Source organism: Phoxinus phoxinus, assembly GCF_949152265.1.
Source record: "Phoxinus phoxinus genome assembly, chromosome: 13".
Lineage (NCBI taxonomy): Eukaryota > Metazoa > Chordata > Actinopteri > Cypriniformes > Leuciscidae > Phoxinus > Phoxinus phoxinus.
The window spans coordinates 12,526,735-12,542,601 of NC_136888.1; the positions used below are offsets into that span (position 1 = coordinate 12,526,735).

Here is a 15,867-nt window from a genome sequence, read left to right on the forward strand (position 1 = left end):
CATTTCCGGTCGTTTTGTTTCAAAATAAAAGTTTCACATCTAATTTATTACTGACCACTATATTAAATACATATCACGTATTTACGTAAAGACTCAATATATGACGACGGTTTATTTTATTTTATTGTTGTTGCATATTTTACAAACAGACATGCAATGTGATATTTCTCCTCAAAGGGCTTGTGCTTGACTCAGCAAACAGCCTGGCACGAATGTCTCTGGTTTCAGTGTAACTACATCTCATTCATGTGGCAGAGCTATACATAAACAGAGTTAAATATTCACAGACTTACTTGAGTGTTATATTTCTGCATGGATATGACTATCGGATAAGTTGAGCCTGAAATTCTAGTCCTCAGTTGGCTTAATTTTATTGCAACACTCAGTGCTTAATGTGCCAGTTGTTAAATTGAGTAGACAGACAGATATATAGACAGATAGGCAAAAAGATAGATAGATAGATAGATAGATAGATAGATAGATAGATAGATAGATAGATAGATAGATAGATAGATAGGCAAATGTAAGCCAGTGATTATCTTCAAACTTTATTATCATTTAAAAACAATCTATTTCAAAAAGAATTCATGGAATAAGTTACTCATTTCATCTTTATATTTTTCTTCTTGATTAAAGGTCAAATACAAAACATAGCAAGGTATAAAAAGAAAGAAGGAAAAATGTGTATATTACAAAGTGTTAGAATCTAAATACTATATATTTTTTTTAACCTGACCAAATACCTTGAACAAAGACAACATCAAAACAAGTCACCTTCATTTTTTTTTATGTCTTACATCACATGCCATTAATAATTTCCTAGTACAAAACAGTAATACTTTTAAAGTAATACAATTATAATATTCCTAATATCTGCCATATTTTTTAGCCAACAATTATCTAAAAACATATTAGTCATTTCATTTGCATCAGAAGTCTGGGACAATGTAGATCTTAATGACACTGATATGAGATTATCTACAGCAGTAAAAAAAAAAGAAAAAAAAAAGTTTCTATATGCATATTTCAGTTACTAAAGAATCATCCTATTGGTAATATTTCATAGTTATGCAACAACACCTCTGTTGTGGGAATTACAGATGAGAAAGAAACCTTCAAGTATGTCTGCGTGGATGATTGCATTTGTTTGAGGTTACAATAATTACACATTTTTTCCATTAAAGCCTTAGAAAATCAGTCTAATGTTAACAGTCCACAATGGCACCCTGACATCCTTTGAAAGCTTTAATACAGAGAGAACTATTATAAAATAATTGTATAATCACTGTTTCATGGAGTAAGAGGAGTCCAATATTCGAGTAGTGTTATTTAATTACTATAATTTTGAAGTCAACTACAAATGTTTACAGGTAATAGATAATAAGATAATAGATAATAATTATCTAAGATAATATTAAAGAAGATTGCAACTGAATTGTAAACCATGTGCACTTTTAAAGAGTAAAATAATTTACAAAAAGTCCAAAATATATTATGACACTTAACTTAGATTAAAATCTGAAAAGAGCAGTAAGCCACATTTCACAATAAAATAATAAAATAAATTGCATTTGTAAAAATACAGCTGGAAGAAAAAAAAATCTCTTAAATAAACTACACATAAATAATATCATGATCCCACAATAATACAAATCCTCTATTCTGCATTCACTTTTTTTTTAGAGGCAAGAATTGAAAATGCTGTTTGTATGTAATGCTGTATTGCTCCTGACAGAAAAAAAGGTTAAATGTTGAAAATCTGATGGCTTTTTGCAGCTTTGCTTGCCTTGTCCCCAAACACATTGAAACCATTGATTAAAAAAAAAAAAAACACATTTATAAATAAACTGCGGTATGGTTCAAATGACAACAAGTACATGATAAGACAAGAGGCATTGCTTTTCTACACTGGACAGAATTTGAATTAGAGGTACAGACTCTTTAGCACCTAATTCATTTATGTACAGACGGCAGACTGCTTTTAAATCAAGACTTTTCAAAATTCAGCGATATAATCCAATAAAGCCATTATTCCAAAACCACTCAATTACATAACCAGTTGAAACTTCCAATTATTTCGATCCCTTTTCTGAAATATACAGTCTGCAAAAACTGTCCAGACAAGTCTTCCTCCAAATTTCGGTTACGGTATCTTAGTTTATGCATTAAATGTTTCATGTTCTTTTTAACTAAAAAATATTGTTTCACTTCATATGACTGCAAAGTGCCTCGAGAATAGTATTCTTATCTTACACAGCTTTACTGCTACACAAAGATTCACACAAGACTAATTAAAAGTAAAACCCTGAAAGCTGTCAAAAGACAAACATCCCACCCTGAAGTTATACTGAGTTTCCTGAATTGAACCACGTTGTCATACGAACCTGCGGTCAAAGACAAACCCTAAGTATTAGTTGAAAAAAGACTGTAACAGCAGGTAAACCTGTGAAGCTCTGAAAGCTCCAGAGTCATTTCTCCTCAATGTCCTATTCAAATCTGTACAAAAACTAAAGGACATTAGATGAAATGAATGACTTCTGAAGTTAAAGCTTTTATGTGATATCAGTCCATCACAGCGATTGTTCAGTAATATCCAGGATGGTATTGTTGACTCCATGGCTTCTGATTCCAGAACTGATGAAGACAAAGAAAAAAATAATTAAAGAAGGAAGCCTGAATATGTTTTTAGGACCACTTATATTTTTTGCACATTTTACATTATTTTCATGACATATTATTTATCAAATGTACATAATATATTATTTAAGTATACATAAATATTTATTTATGATTAAATTATTTTATTTTTTTACTGTAATACAGTGATCTAATTAGAATAACAATTGGAAATAAAGGTATAGTTCACCCAGAAAATTCTGTCATTAATTACTCACCTTCATGTCGCTCCAATCCCATAAGACTTTCGTTCATCTTCAGAACATAAATTAAGATATTTTTGATGAAATAGGAGTGATTTCTATCCCTCCTATCTCATCCATTTTCAGAAGAGATGAGATCACTTTATATGATAAACATCTTGAATTTAGGCTTTTATTCACATATTCATTGTGGTGTTACACAACACGTTTGAGCTTCGGCAAGAACCAATGAGGTGCATTCTCGTGTTACGCAGCACGTTTGAGCTTCCGCAAGAACCAATGAGGTTCATTCTCGTGTTACGCAGCACGTTTGAGCTTCCGCAAGAACCAATGAGGTTCATTCTCGTGTTACGCAGCACGTTTGAGCTTCCGCAAGAACCAATGAGGTTCATTCTCGTGTTACGCAGCACGTTTGAGCTTCAGCAAGAACCAATGAGGTTCATTCTCGTGTTACGCAGCGCGTTTGAGCTTCCGCAAGAACCAATGAGGTTCATTCTCGTGTTACGCAGCGCGTTTGAGCTTCAGCAAGAACCAATGAGGTTCATTCTCGTGTTACGGAGCGCGTTTGAGCTTCAGCAAGAGGTTTGTTCTTGCAGGTTTGGTTGAGCTTCTGTTTATGTTCACTGATCAGTGTTTATCATGTGAATTAAAGGCTAAATTCAATCTGCTCATCATGTAAAGTGATCGAGTGTCTTCAGAAAATTTGGACTAAACCGCTCGATTCATATGGATTAATTTTAAGAATTACGAATACGAATTTTACATCTTTTTATGAATTTTTTGAAGCGTCAAAGTGGTAGTTGCGCAGATTGTCAATGGAGGGACAGAAATCACTCTTATTTAATCAAAAAGATCTTCATTTGTGTTCCGATGATGAATGAAAGTCTCACGGGTTTGGAACGACATGAGGGTGAGTAATTAATGACAGAATTTTTATTTTTGGGAAAACTATCCCTCTAAATGAACCAAAACTAACAAAATGTTAAAAAATATCTTTGATAATGATGGTCCAAAAAAGGCTTGATTTTCTTTATGCAAGATACCATTTCTTGTTTTAACATATTTTTCAAGTAACTCACCCCTTGTTGCCAGCTCTGGTTGAAAGCTTGTGCTTTGTTCATGCTAAAGTTGCCATTTTTAAAACCTCGATTATTTCCTCCTCGACCCCTGAACTTCTGTGAAAACAGCAGATTTGTGATTTCTGGTTCATATTGGGGTGGCATTTTAAGCCGCTTTTCCACCATCGGGCCAAACCGTTCTCTTTGCTTAACTGTTCCATTCCATGCCATGGTTTCATTTTCCACTGTGGGGCTGATAACGGAGCTCATTGGAATGTAAAATACAAATGCATCAGTCAGTGCCCAGGTAATGCAAAAGTTTACAGACGATATGAGATGTAAATAAATAGCGACCGTGTTATGGAGGATGATCAGATATTTCAGTAAAACTTTAGAATAATGTTACTAACAAGAAACTCTGATTAATTAATTAGTAAGTAATGGCGCTGAGTTGAATGAGGTAGTTCACTAATCAGTAACTACTATTATTTTCACACGTCCCAGAGGACGGATGAAGAACTACTATGTACAGGTTCATAAGTGAATAATGCAAAATGTGTAATTAATTCTAAAGTGAAGGTCATGATAACCCACTAGTAATGACTCAGGTATTATCAAATCCTTTAGAAGGAATTACTAATTATTTGTGTGAGTATTCTAAAGTGAAAAGCATGGTAACTCCCTAATATTGACTGAAATCATTGTAAGCTTCTGAGGTTTTTGTAAGGTTGAAGTGCCAAGAATTCCAGATCAAGAACAGTTTGTAATCGTGCCGTGCCATGCCATACCAGGCTTAAGTGGAAATACAACTGGAACAGTTCCTTACCATTCTCAGAATCATTCGTCCCGACAGTGGAAAAGCGGCTTTAGTTTAAATTCTACTTTTCATTCATTAGCTGCCTATTTTACAGGCATACGGATTCAAGTTGTTCAGGCTGCAACAACTACATTTTAATTTACAACAAACAATGATCTACATCATCAATGACTTCTCACCTGGTTGAAGTTTCCTCGGTTGGCCCCTCCCCCTCGTCCCATGTTGCCCCTGTGCATGGCTCCTCCCCTGTTACCCATGTTAACCATATTGCCACGCCCATGTCCTGGCCTGGGGGCACCGCCCCTGTTAGGCATCCCACCACCACCACCGCGGTTAAAACCACCCCGGTTGAAACTTCCTCTGAAGGCAGGGGGAGGAAGGAAGCCTCTCGGTGGTCTGCTGAACCCCCCACGCGGTCCAGGCACTGTCAAACAATCCGAAAACAAAAGTGTTATTTCCTGCTCAATATTCCAAAGTATGTCAAATTATGGAGGTGCTGCTTCATGGTGTCTTTAAAGTTCTTCTATACAAATAAGTTTATATAAGGAATAAAAACAAACATTTAGCACAAGTGAAATGGCGTACCACCCCTAAAGTTGCCTCGGTGTTGAAAGCCTCCTCGTCCTCCTCTCTGACCCTGTCCTCCGCCACGGTTGAACAGATTTTTGCCTCCTCGTCCTCGGATGCCTCCCCTCTTAAGCTGTACGCCTCCCTGATTGGGTTTCTTCTCAGGAGGTAGGGCATTTTTGCTCTCCTCCTTGTACTGATCAAGAAGTTTGGACGCTTCTTCCTTCTGCAGCTCGACATACACCACTTCAGTGAAGCACTCACCTTCCACAGGCAGCGTGTATATTCCTGGAAAAGATTATAGTGTTCATCTTGCGAGTTTTGTCAGTTGCACAACAGTGTTGTGGCTGTTAAAGGTAAAGTATACAGTATAAGTTTCACCGCTAGAAATCGCATATTCAAAACAACAACAAAGGCGTAGCTTGATGACGCCGTGAAGGAGCGTGGAATGATGGGAGTTGTCGTCTTCACCTCCACTGCTGATGGAAATCAATCCGACGGGACTCAAATCATGTTCATGGATGAGGTAATGAAATAAAGTTTTGTTACTATTAGGTTTGATCACATGATCTAATTTCATTCTAATGAATTAGCCGCAAGTAACATAATGTTTAATGCTAAATCACTACTCATACATAGGGCAGGGTATCGAGTTCGATACTTTTTAGGCACCGACCGAATTGCCTCGATACCATTGAGTATAAAAAAAATTCTTAAAAAAATTGTGTAATTACAACGATCTTCAGCTGTAATACCAAATAAAAACATTTAAACACACAAAAATTCTTGCTGTTCTGCACCAAATTTCAATACCTAAGGGAATCAAGTGCTGGTGATTGTCTGTGGCGAGGCATCAAGGAAAAACACTAGTTTACGCCCAGAGATGTGGCTTACACGTGAGGCTGTAGTGTGTAAGCATCCCGACCCCCATAGATGTAAAAGATCCAACAGCGCGCAATGCAATATTTGCGATAAGATAATTGCAGCCAAGACCGGCAACACATAAATCTAATGAAGCACTTGACAGTGCATGGAATAAACTCTCTGAACAATTCTCTCTGGTTATGTTATCCAAATGAAAGGTGCATTTCCCAGTGGCCTATATGAGTCATTGAGTGTGTAAAAAAAGTCAACAAACTGAAAAAAAGTATTTTTTTCAGGTAATATGTAATGTGATCTTGTTAAAACGGATTCCATACAATTGGTATCGAAAAAATTATCGTTCAGGAACTGGTATCGCAGTCAAGGTATCGGTATCTAAAAAAAATTATCGATACCCAGCCCTACTCATACATGTCACTTTATTTGCAATAAACAAAGGACAGTTGACGGGCCAGTGCTGCATTGTCACTAAAGTTTAAGCCTTGCCAATTTCACGCAATCACATCTGAAGCGTACGCCTAGAAATCCGCGACTCAGCACTCAAAAACTGAATTGAGCTCTCTTTCACGCCTTCTTGCTCTTGAACAGACACATTCAAACTAAAGTATGTCAAAATGCCTGTCTTGTCAAGTATCCTTAGTCAGTTTTATCTTAAGTGAACAAATGCAATTGAGAAAGAAAACGCATGTGTATCAGCAAGTGACAGCAGCCTAATATTCCTGCAGCTGTCTGTGTTTTTAATGTTAATCAAACAACAAAAGACAAAGAACAATAACTCATTGCTGAATAACTTTTGTAACTTTATTAAGGATTAATCTGCTTTTCATGGCTGGTAAAAAAAAATATATTTATAGCTTGTCAATTTTCTTAAAGCTACACTGCGTAGGAATTACTCCCATCTAGCGGTGAAATTGTATAAGACTACCAACTGAATATTACTTTCTAGCCCCTCCCATTCTGAGGGCGTTTTCACTCCTACGGTGACCGTATTATTTCAAATCTGCCGGCAGTCGCGAGTAATCTCCCCCTCGCATTCGTCACGGTGCCACTGAGTGTAAAAACGCGAAAGGCGAAGCTTGAATTTCCAGGTATGTCCCTCTTTGGCTAATGTATTTTAATGTGGCTCGTAAGTATTATAAATGGCAGATTCTACGCTTACGAGAATACTTGATTAGTTGGTGGAAGTAATTATACGTTAATGATCACATATAAGTTTGAAAGTGTTTTTTGCTAAGAATCAACTTTACACAGAATTACACAGTGTAGCTTTAAGTCACCGCCAAATGGCAGGTGTGGCATAAGGTTAGTTTTTATATGAAAAACAAAACAAATAATAAAATTGACTAAAACTTAAACTGAAATTTAAATAAAAATATGAAAATAAAAGCTAATGCAAAATCTAAGTAATAAAACACAGTTGCACACATCTTAGATCAAGTATGGCTTGAGAAAAGGATCTTACCCTTCATTTTTAGGACTGCGTGTTCAGGTACATCTTTGCCATCTGTTTCTGCCTTTTTCTGAGTCCTCTGTATATATTCCTCATCTGTTGGACAGACTACCACAGCTTTACGCTGGAACCCGGCAAATAGGCACATTTTCCTTCTTTGGGCTGGTGCCGATACGTTAGTCTAAATGGAGACATTTAAGATTTTGTATTTTCAGCAGATGATATAATAATAATTTTTTAGTAATTTGTGATGTATTTGTAAACTCCACGTCACCTGGTCAAGAATGTAGTTGCGTTTTTTACGTGCAGCGATCTCGATGAATTTTCCGAGGAAGAGAGGAGCACGCTGAGATATCGCTGAGAGCTTTGTGACATCTTTCAGCTGTCGTTTCAAACTGGAAATCTGAATTTCAACATCAAAATAACATCAGTTATGTTGTTAAAGTCCCCCTGTGGTGTAAATCAAGCTTTTAATGTTGTTTATATGTCTATGTAGTGTTTTTAATATGCTTTAAGACAAACCATGTGCAAATTCATAAGTCAACACCATTGCTGAGTATTTTCTCTTTAAAACTGCAGTGAACCAAAGACAGTCTCGAAAACGCAGTTTGAAATCGCTGGTGTTTCTGACGTCACACACTACCTTGTAACCAATCAGGTCAACGTGTGATCATCAACGAGTGGATCTCTGAGCTGGAGTGAGTGAGTGGAGGCGGGGATAATTTGCATATTCATAGAACCACATATACTAAACGAGGCAAGGTTGTAGAGTTACATTCAAGCTATTTTTTAGGCATGAAGATTTTTTTTCAAGAAAAAAAACTTTATATTTGTCATTTTGGTGATCAAAGATGAGTTTTAAGGGATACAATTATTATTGACTACAGGGGGACTTTAATAATAACTATAAAAACAACAACTCAATAACAATTTACAATAAGGTCCCATTCATTAACATTAGTTAACATGAACTAACAATGAGCAATATATTTTGTTGAATGTTTGCAGAAAATGTTAAAATTAACATTCACTGAGATGAACAAATGCTGAAGAAGTATTGTTCATTATTCGTTCATGTTAACTAGTGTAGTTAACTAAAGTAAAACAAATGGAACCTTAATATTTGACCAAAATCAACACTCACCATCATCTTCTCTATGATGGTGTTTGTCCCAAGAATGTTGTATTTTCCAGGGTTGGCTTCTGTGTGCTTTGTTACCCATTCAGTTTTTCCAGATCCAGGCAGTCCGACCATGACAATGACCTGTGAAGATTTACAGCAGATTTCCATGATGACTTTTAATGATGTTATAGAAGAAAAATGTAATGGCTAAGAAACCAACCTCACAGTCTTCTTTGGTCTCGGGCCCCTTTGGTCCTCTGATGCGATCGCAAACAGGGATCTGCTGCAGGAGAGTAAAGCCGTCAGGTTGGGGGAAGTACGGGGTTTCACGCTGGCCGAAGTTAAACTCAACCGCACAGTTGTGGCAGAGGATGTGAGGGAAGAGCGGCTTCCCCTCAAACTCATCCTTACTGACTTTGAAAGCTGTTCCCAGATCCTGTCCGTTCTTGGAGAAGGACATTTCCACTTCTTCCCCATCAAAATTCTGCCAAATAAACACAAGCAATCATTAAATATTATGACCATAAGCACACAGATACAACACACCCACACTTTCATTTCAAAATCTTGGAAAATACGTCACAACACTGAAGAAAAATCAGTTGCTACTTCCGGTTCACGGGGACTTTAAAGGTAGTAGTGTATGCACACATGGTGCCACATAGTGGTCAAGAGTAGTAATTGCACAGTGGTTAAACACTCATTCTGGATAAGCACACGGATACTTACAATAAAGCATCCGACAACATCATTCTCATCAAATGCCTCTCCAAAGTCCTCTGTCACACCGTTGCTGGTTTTCTTGGCCTTAGTTGAAAAGGCGTATGAGTGTGCTTCCTCCCCTGTGAATATGTAAGGTAAAGGGACACTCAAACTACATCATGAATTTAATAGTTCAACTATAATATATTCCAATGTAAGAAGTCAACACAAAGACCCTCACCTAGCAGAAGAGAGCTGTTTGCCAATGACCAACCCACCAGGACATCATGAATCTCAGTTCCTTTACTGGAAATGTGTTTTACAGGTATCTTCTCGATAATCTGGTGCAAAGATATGCAAAAGTAAGGCTAAGGTCATGAAAGGACAACTATAAATAGTAAACATGAGGTTAAGACAGTGTTCTCGCCTTCATTTCAAAGCAAGCCTTGCCCTTTGCCACACCATAGGACGCTCGCCCCCCTGCCCAAAGGTAGGCAAAGCTCTCCATGGTGAGAGAAGAGGCGCTATAGCGATCCCGGGACACCTTGAAGTGCAGGTCACAGTTGTCTGAGGAAAATAAGAGGTGGACAACTGACTTTGTATCACTAAACATTTACACTTTACAGAAAAACATGTTGCTCGATGAAATATTCAGTATTTTTTAATTAAATGAATTCAACTCAGAATGTATGTGAGCTCTTTATACGTACAGGTGTCCAAACATACAGTCGTGTCATCAAACTCTTCATCCTCTTCCTCCAGAGGGGGCTGGGGAGACTTCGCCCTGAGGGAAATTCAATAAAATTCGATCAAAGTCAGAGCCATTATAAGATCCCATTGAACTTCCTTTGGATTTTAAATATGTTCCAACTGAGATCATTTGCAAGTATAAAACGTGTTAACGCTGTTAAATTAATAAATGGTTCAATTTAGCACATGAATGCTGTTAGAATAGAGTTTGAAAATAAACAATTCAATTAAACATTAGTCGTTTTTTAGAAAATGGGATCACAAATTAGGTGAGTTTGCACAAACATAAATAAATAAACCTGCTCGGACTAGGTTTAAAAGGTAAAACACTTTAACTTTTAATTTCTTAACGTACAGTTTGAAAATAAAAATGTTTCTCATTTATTTTTTGGTGTTTAATGAATATATAAGTGATGTCAAAAATGTATTCATCGCAATTAATCGCATCTAACAAACGTTTTTTAAAATATAATATATATGTGTTATATATACAGTATATAGATAGATACACACACATATACATTATGTAAACAAAAACTTTTATGTTAGATGTGATTATCGCAATTAATCGATTTGACAGCACTATGTATATACAGTATATATATATATTTTGTATATATATTGATAATATACAGTACAGTTCCTTGGAAAAGACAATACCATCACATCGTATAAATTCAATTAAATGGCATAAACATGAACACATAAGAAACTATACATATGATAAGGAAGAATACACAATATACATCCGATCACTATAGTGATAATTTCTAAAGATAACATCCGATACGGAATACAAAAATATGAATATATAGATATGAATAGTTTATTTCCTGGAGTGGACATGCATCAATACCCCATAGAATATTTTCATTTCTTTTAACAGCCCAAGCTCTGACCTACACAAAAACTCTACAAGATTCCTAAGGAGAAGAAAATAAAATACCACTTGAGGTGACAGAGATGCCCTTATTATAGGCTGAAAATAATTTCAAAAGTGTCAGTAAAAATGTGTGTTTCTTTGCACTGATGAGGAACAGCATGTCAGATTTGGCTCTTTACTGCCAAAACTGCTCATAAATCTTTAAGGTGCAGCGGTACCTCAGGAGTACCAGAGGCCGACTGCACATTTCTTACCGGCTGTATTTGCTTTCTTCAATAAATTCAAAGTAGCCCCTTCCATGTTCATCTCGGCGTCTCTTTACACCCTTCTTATTCTTCTGTTCATCATTCTTGTCTTTGTCCGCATCCCCTTTGGAAATAAAACAATAAAATGTAAGGAGGCTTACCTCCCTGCTGGACCCATCATGATGTAACATGATGGTCCAAATAATTACTGAAGGATTTATAGTTACTTCGGTTATGCATGAGTTGCAATGACCAGTATTTTAAAAGAAAGGTGTATTTAATAATAAGTTCACATGTTTAAAGTCAAGGAGCGATAGCGGTACACCGCAGTACTTAAATGGGTAAAGACAGGAGGTTGTTGCCAAAACAACTGCAGTCTGTGCAATTTTGAGCTAAGTAACACACATTTTCATTCACATTGCATGCATCTTGAAGAAAAGTGTTACAGTGTGTGCAAAATTTGAAGGCATATTTGCTGATACTAATGGGCAAAACGCACAAGCACTTCTTTCCCTCTGTGTGCAACTTGTGCTTGACAAAACAAAAAATAAACAGAAAATGAAAAAGAGGAATATGCAAACAACCATACATCATTCAGAAATCCATTATTTTTGATTCAAAGGACAACTACTAGTATTTTATAACAAAAGAACGACTATCATAGATGCCCTTTTTTTGGTAACCTAAAAGCTGCCTTCACGTGCTATCGGGAAATTTCCTACTTCCCACTTCATAAGTCGCATTCACGTGCTTTGTTGTCGGAAAGAATAGGAATCATTGTGGAATTATTATTGAATTCCATTCAAATAAAGGCTTTCGCTGTGTATAAAACACACAATATGCTTAAAATTATTATTCATATATATGTGAATGTGCACTACTTTAACAACAAGACAATGTTGCTGTTGCGGAAAAAAACTGATAAAGAATATCAGTCATAGCAGCAATCGTTCTCCCCTCCGCCAAAATTATCTCCGACCATCCCAGTGGTAAATACGACTTGTAATTATGTTCATGTCCAATTTGAAAACTGGTATTTATGATAATTCCGATAGCATGTAAATGCAGCATAAGTACACAAACCCCTAAGCCAGGGGTGTAAACTCAGTTCCTGGAACGCCACAGCCCTGCAGAGTTTAGGAGTCATTTACACGACACCGTTTTCAACTGAAAAATAAAAAACGGAAATAATTGTATGCGTTTTGACCGTTCATTTACACTACAACGGCGTTTTGGGGACCTGACAATGCAAACTTTTGAAACGGGTTACCGTTACTGTCTCTGCGTAAACTACAAAAACGGCAATTTGTGAAATTTGTGGGCATGCATATTACATTTTTAGTCTAGGCATGGGAGTTTGGCGCGAGTGCCCTGTAAAAGAATGCTTACAATATGTGTCCTTTTCTTTACAAAGTGACATCGCCATCTACTGGCCTGGCATGCATGACACAGCGTTTTTAGTCGTTTTGCGGATCCGTGTGAAAGGTGTTCATTTTGATAATGTACAAAGAAAAAACGTTTCAGTTTTTAGTACATCGTTGTCGTGTAAACATACCCTTAGTTCCAAACCTGCTTTAACACACATACCTGTAGTTTTCAAATAAGCCTGAAGGACTTCATTAGCCGGATCAGGTGCGATTAATTAGGGTTGAAGCTAAAGTCTGCAGTTTTGCACCCCTGCCATAACCCAACAGTACCCTTGATTTGCTAAATCAGTGGTTGCCAATCCCAACCCTGTAAGTAAGACAAGTAAGACATGTTCCTGGATTAACATATTTTGTTGACCCTGGAATAATATTCCTGTCCGAAAATGTTGTCCTAACCCTATCCCTACCCTTAAACCTAACCCTACCCATAAGTTATCCCTAAAATCAGAGGGAAATGATAGGTGAATAAATAACACTGATGTAGAAGCACCTAACCCTGGTTTTAAGCCTAAACTTGACATAAACTGTAAACTTGCTCCTCAAATCTGATTGGTTGATTGGAACGTTGTTGATCGTTGTTGATCCAGGGACATGTTTTACTTCGTGAAATCAAGTTCAACGTCCTGGGCTGTGTCCGAAATCACCCCCATACCCTTAAATAGGGCACTATTTAAGGGAACAGCCATTTGTAGTGGTGTCCGAAACCATAGTGGACGTTATCGAGTGCACTCATTCAATCCCATGATGCACCGTAATAACGAGTGTACAAACGTCTGACCAGAAGATGGCGCCGCAGCTGAATCATCCATCCATCCATTATCCAAACCGCTTATCCAATGTGGTTACTGAGTAATATCATACAGGTATAAATTACTTTTTAATTGATTATTAAATTGTTTAATTTATACATAGTTTCCATGACAGAGTTCAAGATAAATCTCTACTGGAGCCGTTAGTTTGCTAATTTTCAAATGATTATTAAACAGCATGGACAAACTATGTAAAACCGTTTTCATTCACTCCCTCCAGTGATCTATTTGTGGGCTAATAGTGAATGAGGGTATAGGGGGCGATTTGGAACACAGAGTAACCCCAACTCATGACACCCACATTTTTCATGTCTCCCTAATCGAACACACCTGATTCAACTCATCAGCGCATTAGCAGAGACTTCAAGATGTGAAATGGCTGTGTAAGATAAGAGAAACATCCAAAATGTGTACTGGTCTGGGTGTACTCCAGTCCAGGATCAGGGTTGGGAAGCACTGTGCGAAATGAAGACAAAGAATAACAGTGTCCTGAATGAATGAGGTCCTCCTCCTCACTACTCCAGGGCAGGCAGAGTAAAACAAATGAACCGAGATCATTAAGCACAGACTCCATCTGGAGCTTTTGTCCTTCAATATCTCCACTTCAGCATCCTGTTACAGCTCAGCGATCCCGAGAGCTACTGCTCAACCTATACAAACCAACGGACGGGTCGGACACTATTAAAGGTCATTCTTAGGAAACCGTCCTGTTTATGCCTAAATTTTTTATTTGATTTGATTTGAATCGGTTACTGATGAACTGAAAAGAAAATATTTTGTGCAAACCTTGACAAAACAGAACTAGTATCTTCTGAGTCAGCAGATTCTATTGTTTAACTTGATCTGACAAGCTTTTCATCTAGCCTATATGATTAAAAACTAGAAATATTATAGCTGACCATAAATATAGGTCGAGTATTTAAATAAATTATTAGTGTATTTAAATGTAAAAAATACAATTACTTAGTGATACAAAAAAAAAATATATATATATAGGCCTATATATATATATATTAAATAAAAGTTTAAAAAAATATTAGTGTTTTTTTTTTTTCTTTTCTTTTGTCTATTAGTATTCAGTGTCAGTATAAGTCAAAGGGACACAAATGGGACACCAGTGGCAGCATCTCATAGAATCCTGAATGCACATACTGTCAGAATGAATTATCCTGGCATCACACAACACAAATATGCATATAGAAATATGAATTGAACAAGCTTCATCGTGTAATCTCACCCTCGCCAGGGCCCATGTCGAGAGCCACATCATCCTCATCAAATTTCTCAATTTCTTCATCATCTTCTTTGAGCAGGACATCTTCATCTTCATCTGATTTATCCATCTCTACCCCGGCATCCTCCTCCTCCTCCATGTCATCATCCTGCTGTTCCTCAGCCTCCGCGTTCTCTCCATCCTCCTCCTCATCCTCCTCATCAGCATCCATGCTCTCTCCAGCCAGATCTTCGTCAAGGTCTTGATCGCCCATGAAGCTGAGTCCTTCCGAGCCGTTGGTGTCGGTGGACAGCGCCTCCTGATCCAGAGCGGCCTGCAGCCGGGACATCAGCTCAGCCTTTAGCCCTTTATCAGACAGACTCCTCTTCTTCAGCTCGTCCTTCAGCTCGTTCACTTTCAGCTTCTTCACGTCCATTGCGCTCATCTTGCCGCCTCGATCCTTTATTTCCAGACGTTATACCCAAGATGTGTGAAATATGAAGGGGAAGAGCAGGTTATGTGCGGACTGTCCAGAGACGCTTGATGCGGCCGGTCGCTCGGTCACTGATGGGCAGCAGCAGTCGGAGCAGAACGGGGCCAGTTCAGCTTTATATAATCTACCGTAATGCACACAATAGAGGAGCAAAGTACCGTAAACATCACTATATTGGGCTGCTATTGTGAATGATAGAATAAACTGCAAATTATTAGAATAGTTTTCTAATATTATTAGAAAAGTAGTAAATATTAGGATATAATATCAGTATTGAGTTAATTACAGTCACTTTTCACATAAATAAATTAAGTAAATATATAAATAAATATGAATATAGTACCGATAAGGCTAATAATAAATAGACCGTTTTATATGGGGTTTATAGTAACATAATATTAAATATTACTAATTTATTATAGTAGTATAATTTTATTTCGTTTTTCCTTAAAGGCTGCCTATATGATACATTTTACATTATGAAATATTGAGTTTTTTGCATAATTACAAAAAGATAAAACAAACAAAAAAAAGAGAAAAAAAAGTGATTGCCTCTGCCAAATGGAAAT

At 37.0% G+C, this 15,867-nt stretch overlaps 1 protein-coding gene across 2 annotated transcripts; it reads right to left on the reverse strand.

The window, feature by feature from the left end:
- Nucleotides 1-529: 529 nt before the first annotated feature.
- On the reverse strand, nucleotides 530-15,384 carry hnrnpua (heterogeneous nuclear ribonucleoprotein Ua). Of its 2 annotated transcripts, none has more exons than XM_079632917.1 (14): nucleotides 14,830-15,384; nucleotides 11,366-11,480; nucleotides 10,189-10,262; nucleotides 9,906-10,045; nucleotides 9,720-9,819; nucleotides 9,506-9,618; nucleotides 8,997-9,260; nucleotides 8,798-8,917; nucleotides 7,928-8,056; nucleotides 7,666-7,834; nucleotides 5,340-5,609; nucleotides 4,934-5,178; nucleotides 3,959-4,054; nucleotides 530-2,634 (listed from the first exon to the last, which is right to left on the reverse strand). In XM_079632917.1, the coding sequence occupies exons 1-14, from the start codon at nucleotides 15,248-15,250 to the stop codon at nucleotides 2,584-2,586; spliced, it is 2,307 nt and encodes a 768-aa protein (XP_079489043.1). In that variant the 5' UTR covers nucleotides 15,251-15,384; the 3' UTR covers nucleotides 530-2,583. The 2 variants fall into 2 exon arrangements, with proteins under 2 accessions (XP_079489043.1, XP_079489044.1); XM_079632918.1 differs by having other exon boundaries at nucleotides 772-2,634; nucleotides 3,959-4,051.
- Nucleotides 15,385-15,867: the final 483 nt, after the last annotated feature.

What these genes read in the sequence shown, in the direction of transcription:
- hnrnpua (XM_079632917.1), bottom strand. Translation starts at nt 15,250, where the DNA reads ATGAGCGCAATGGACGTGAAGAAGCTGAAAGTGAACGAGCTGAAGGAC. An exon ending in CCGAGGCAACTTTAGGGGTG is followed by an intron (nt 5,179 to 5,339) that starts GTACGCCATTTC and finishes ATTGTTTGACAG; the next exon opens with TGCCTGGACCGCGTGGGGGG. An exon ending in ACCGAGGAAACTTCAACCAG is followed by an intron (nt 4,055 to 4,933) that starts GTGAGAAGTCAT and finishes CTGTTTTCACAG; the next exon opens with AAGTTCAGGGGTCGAGGAGG.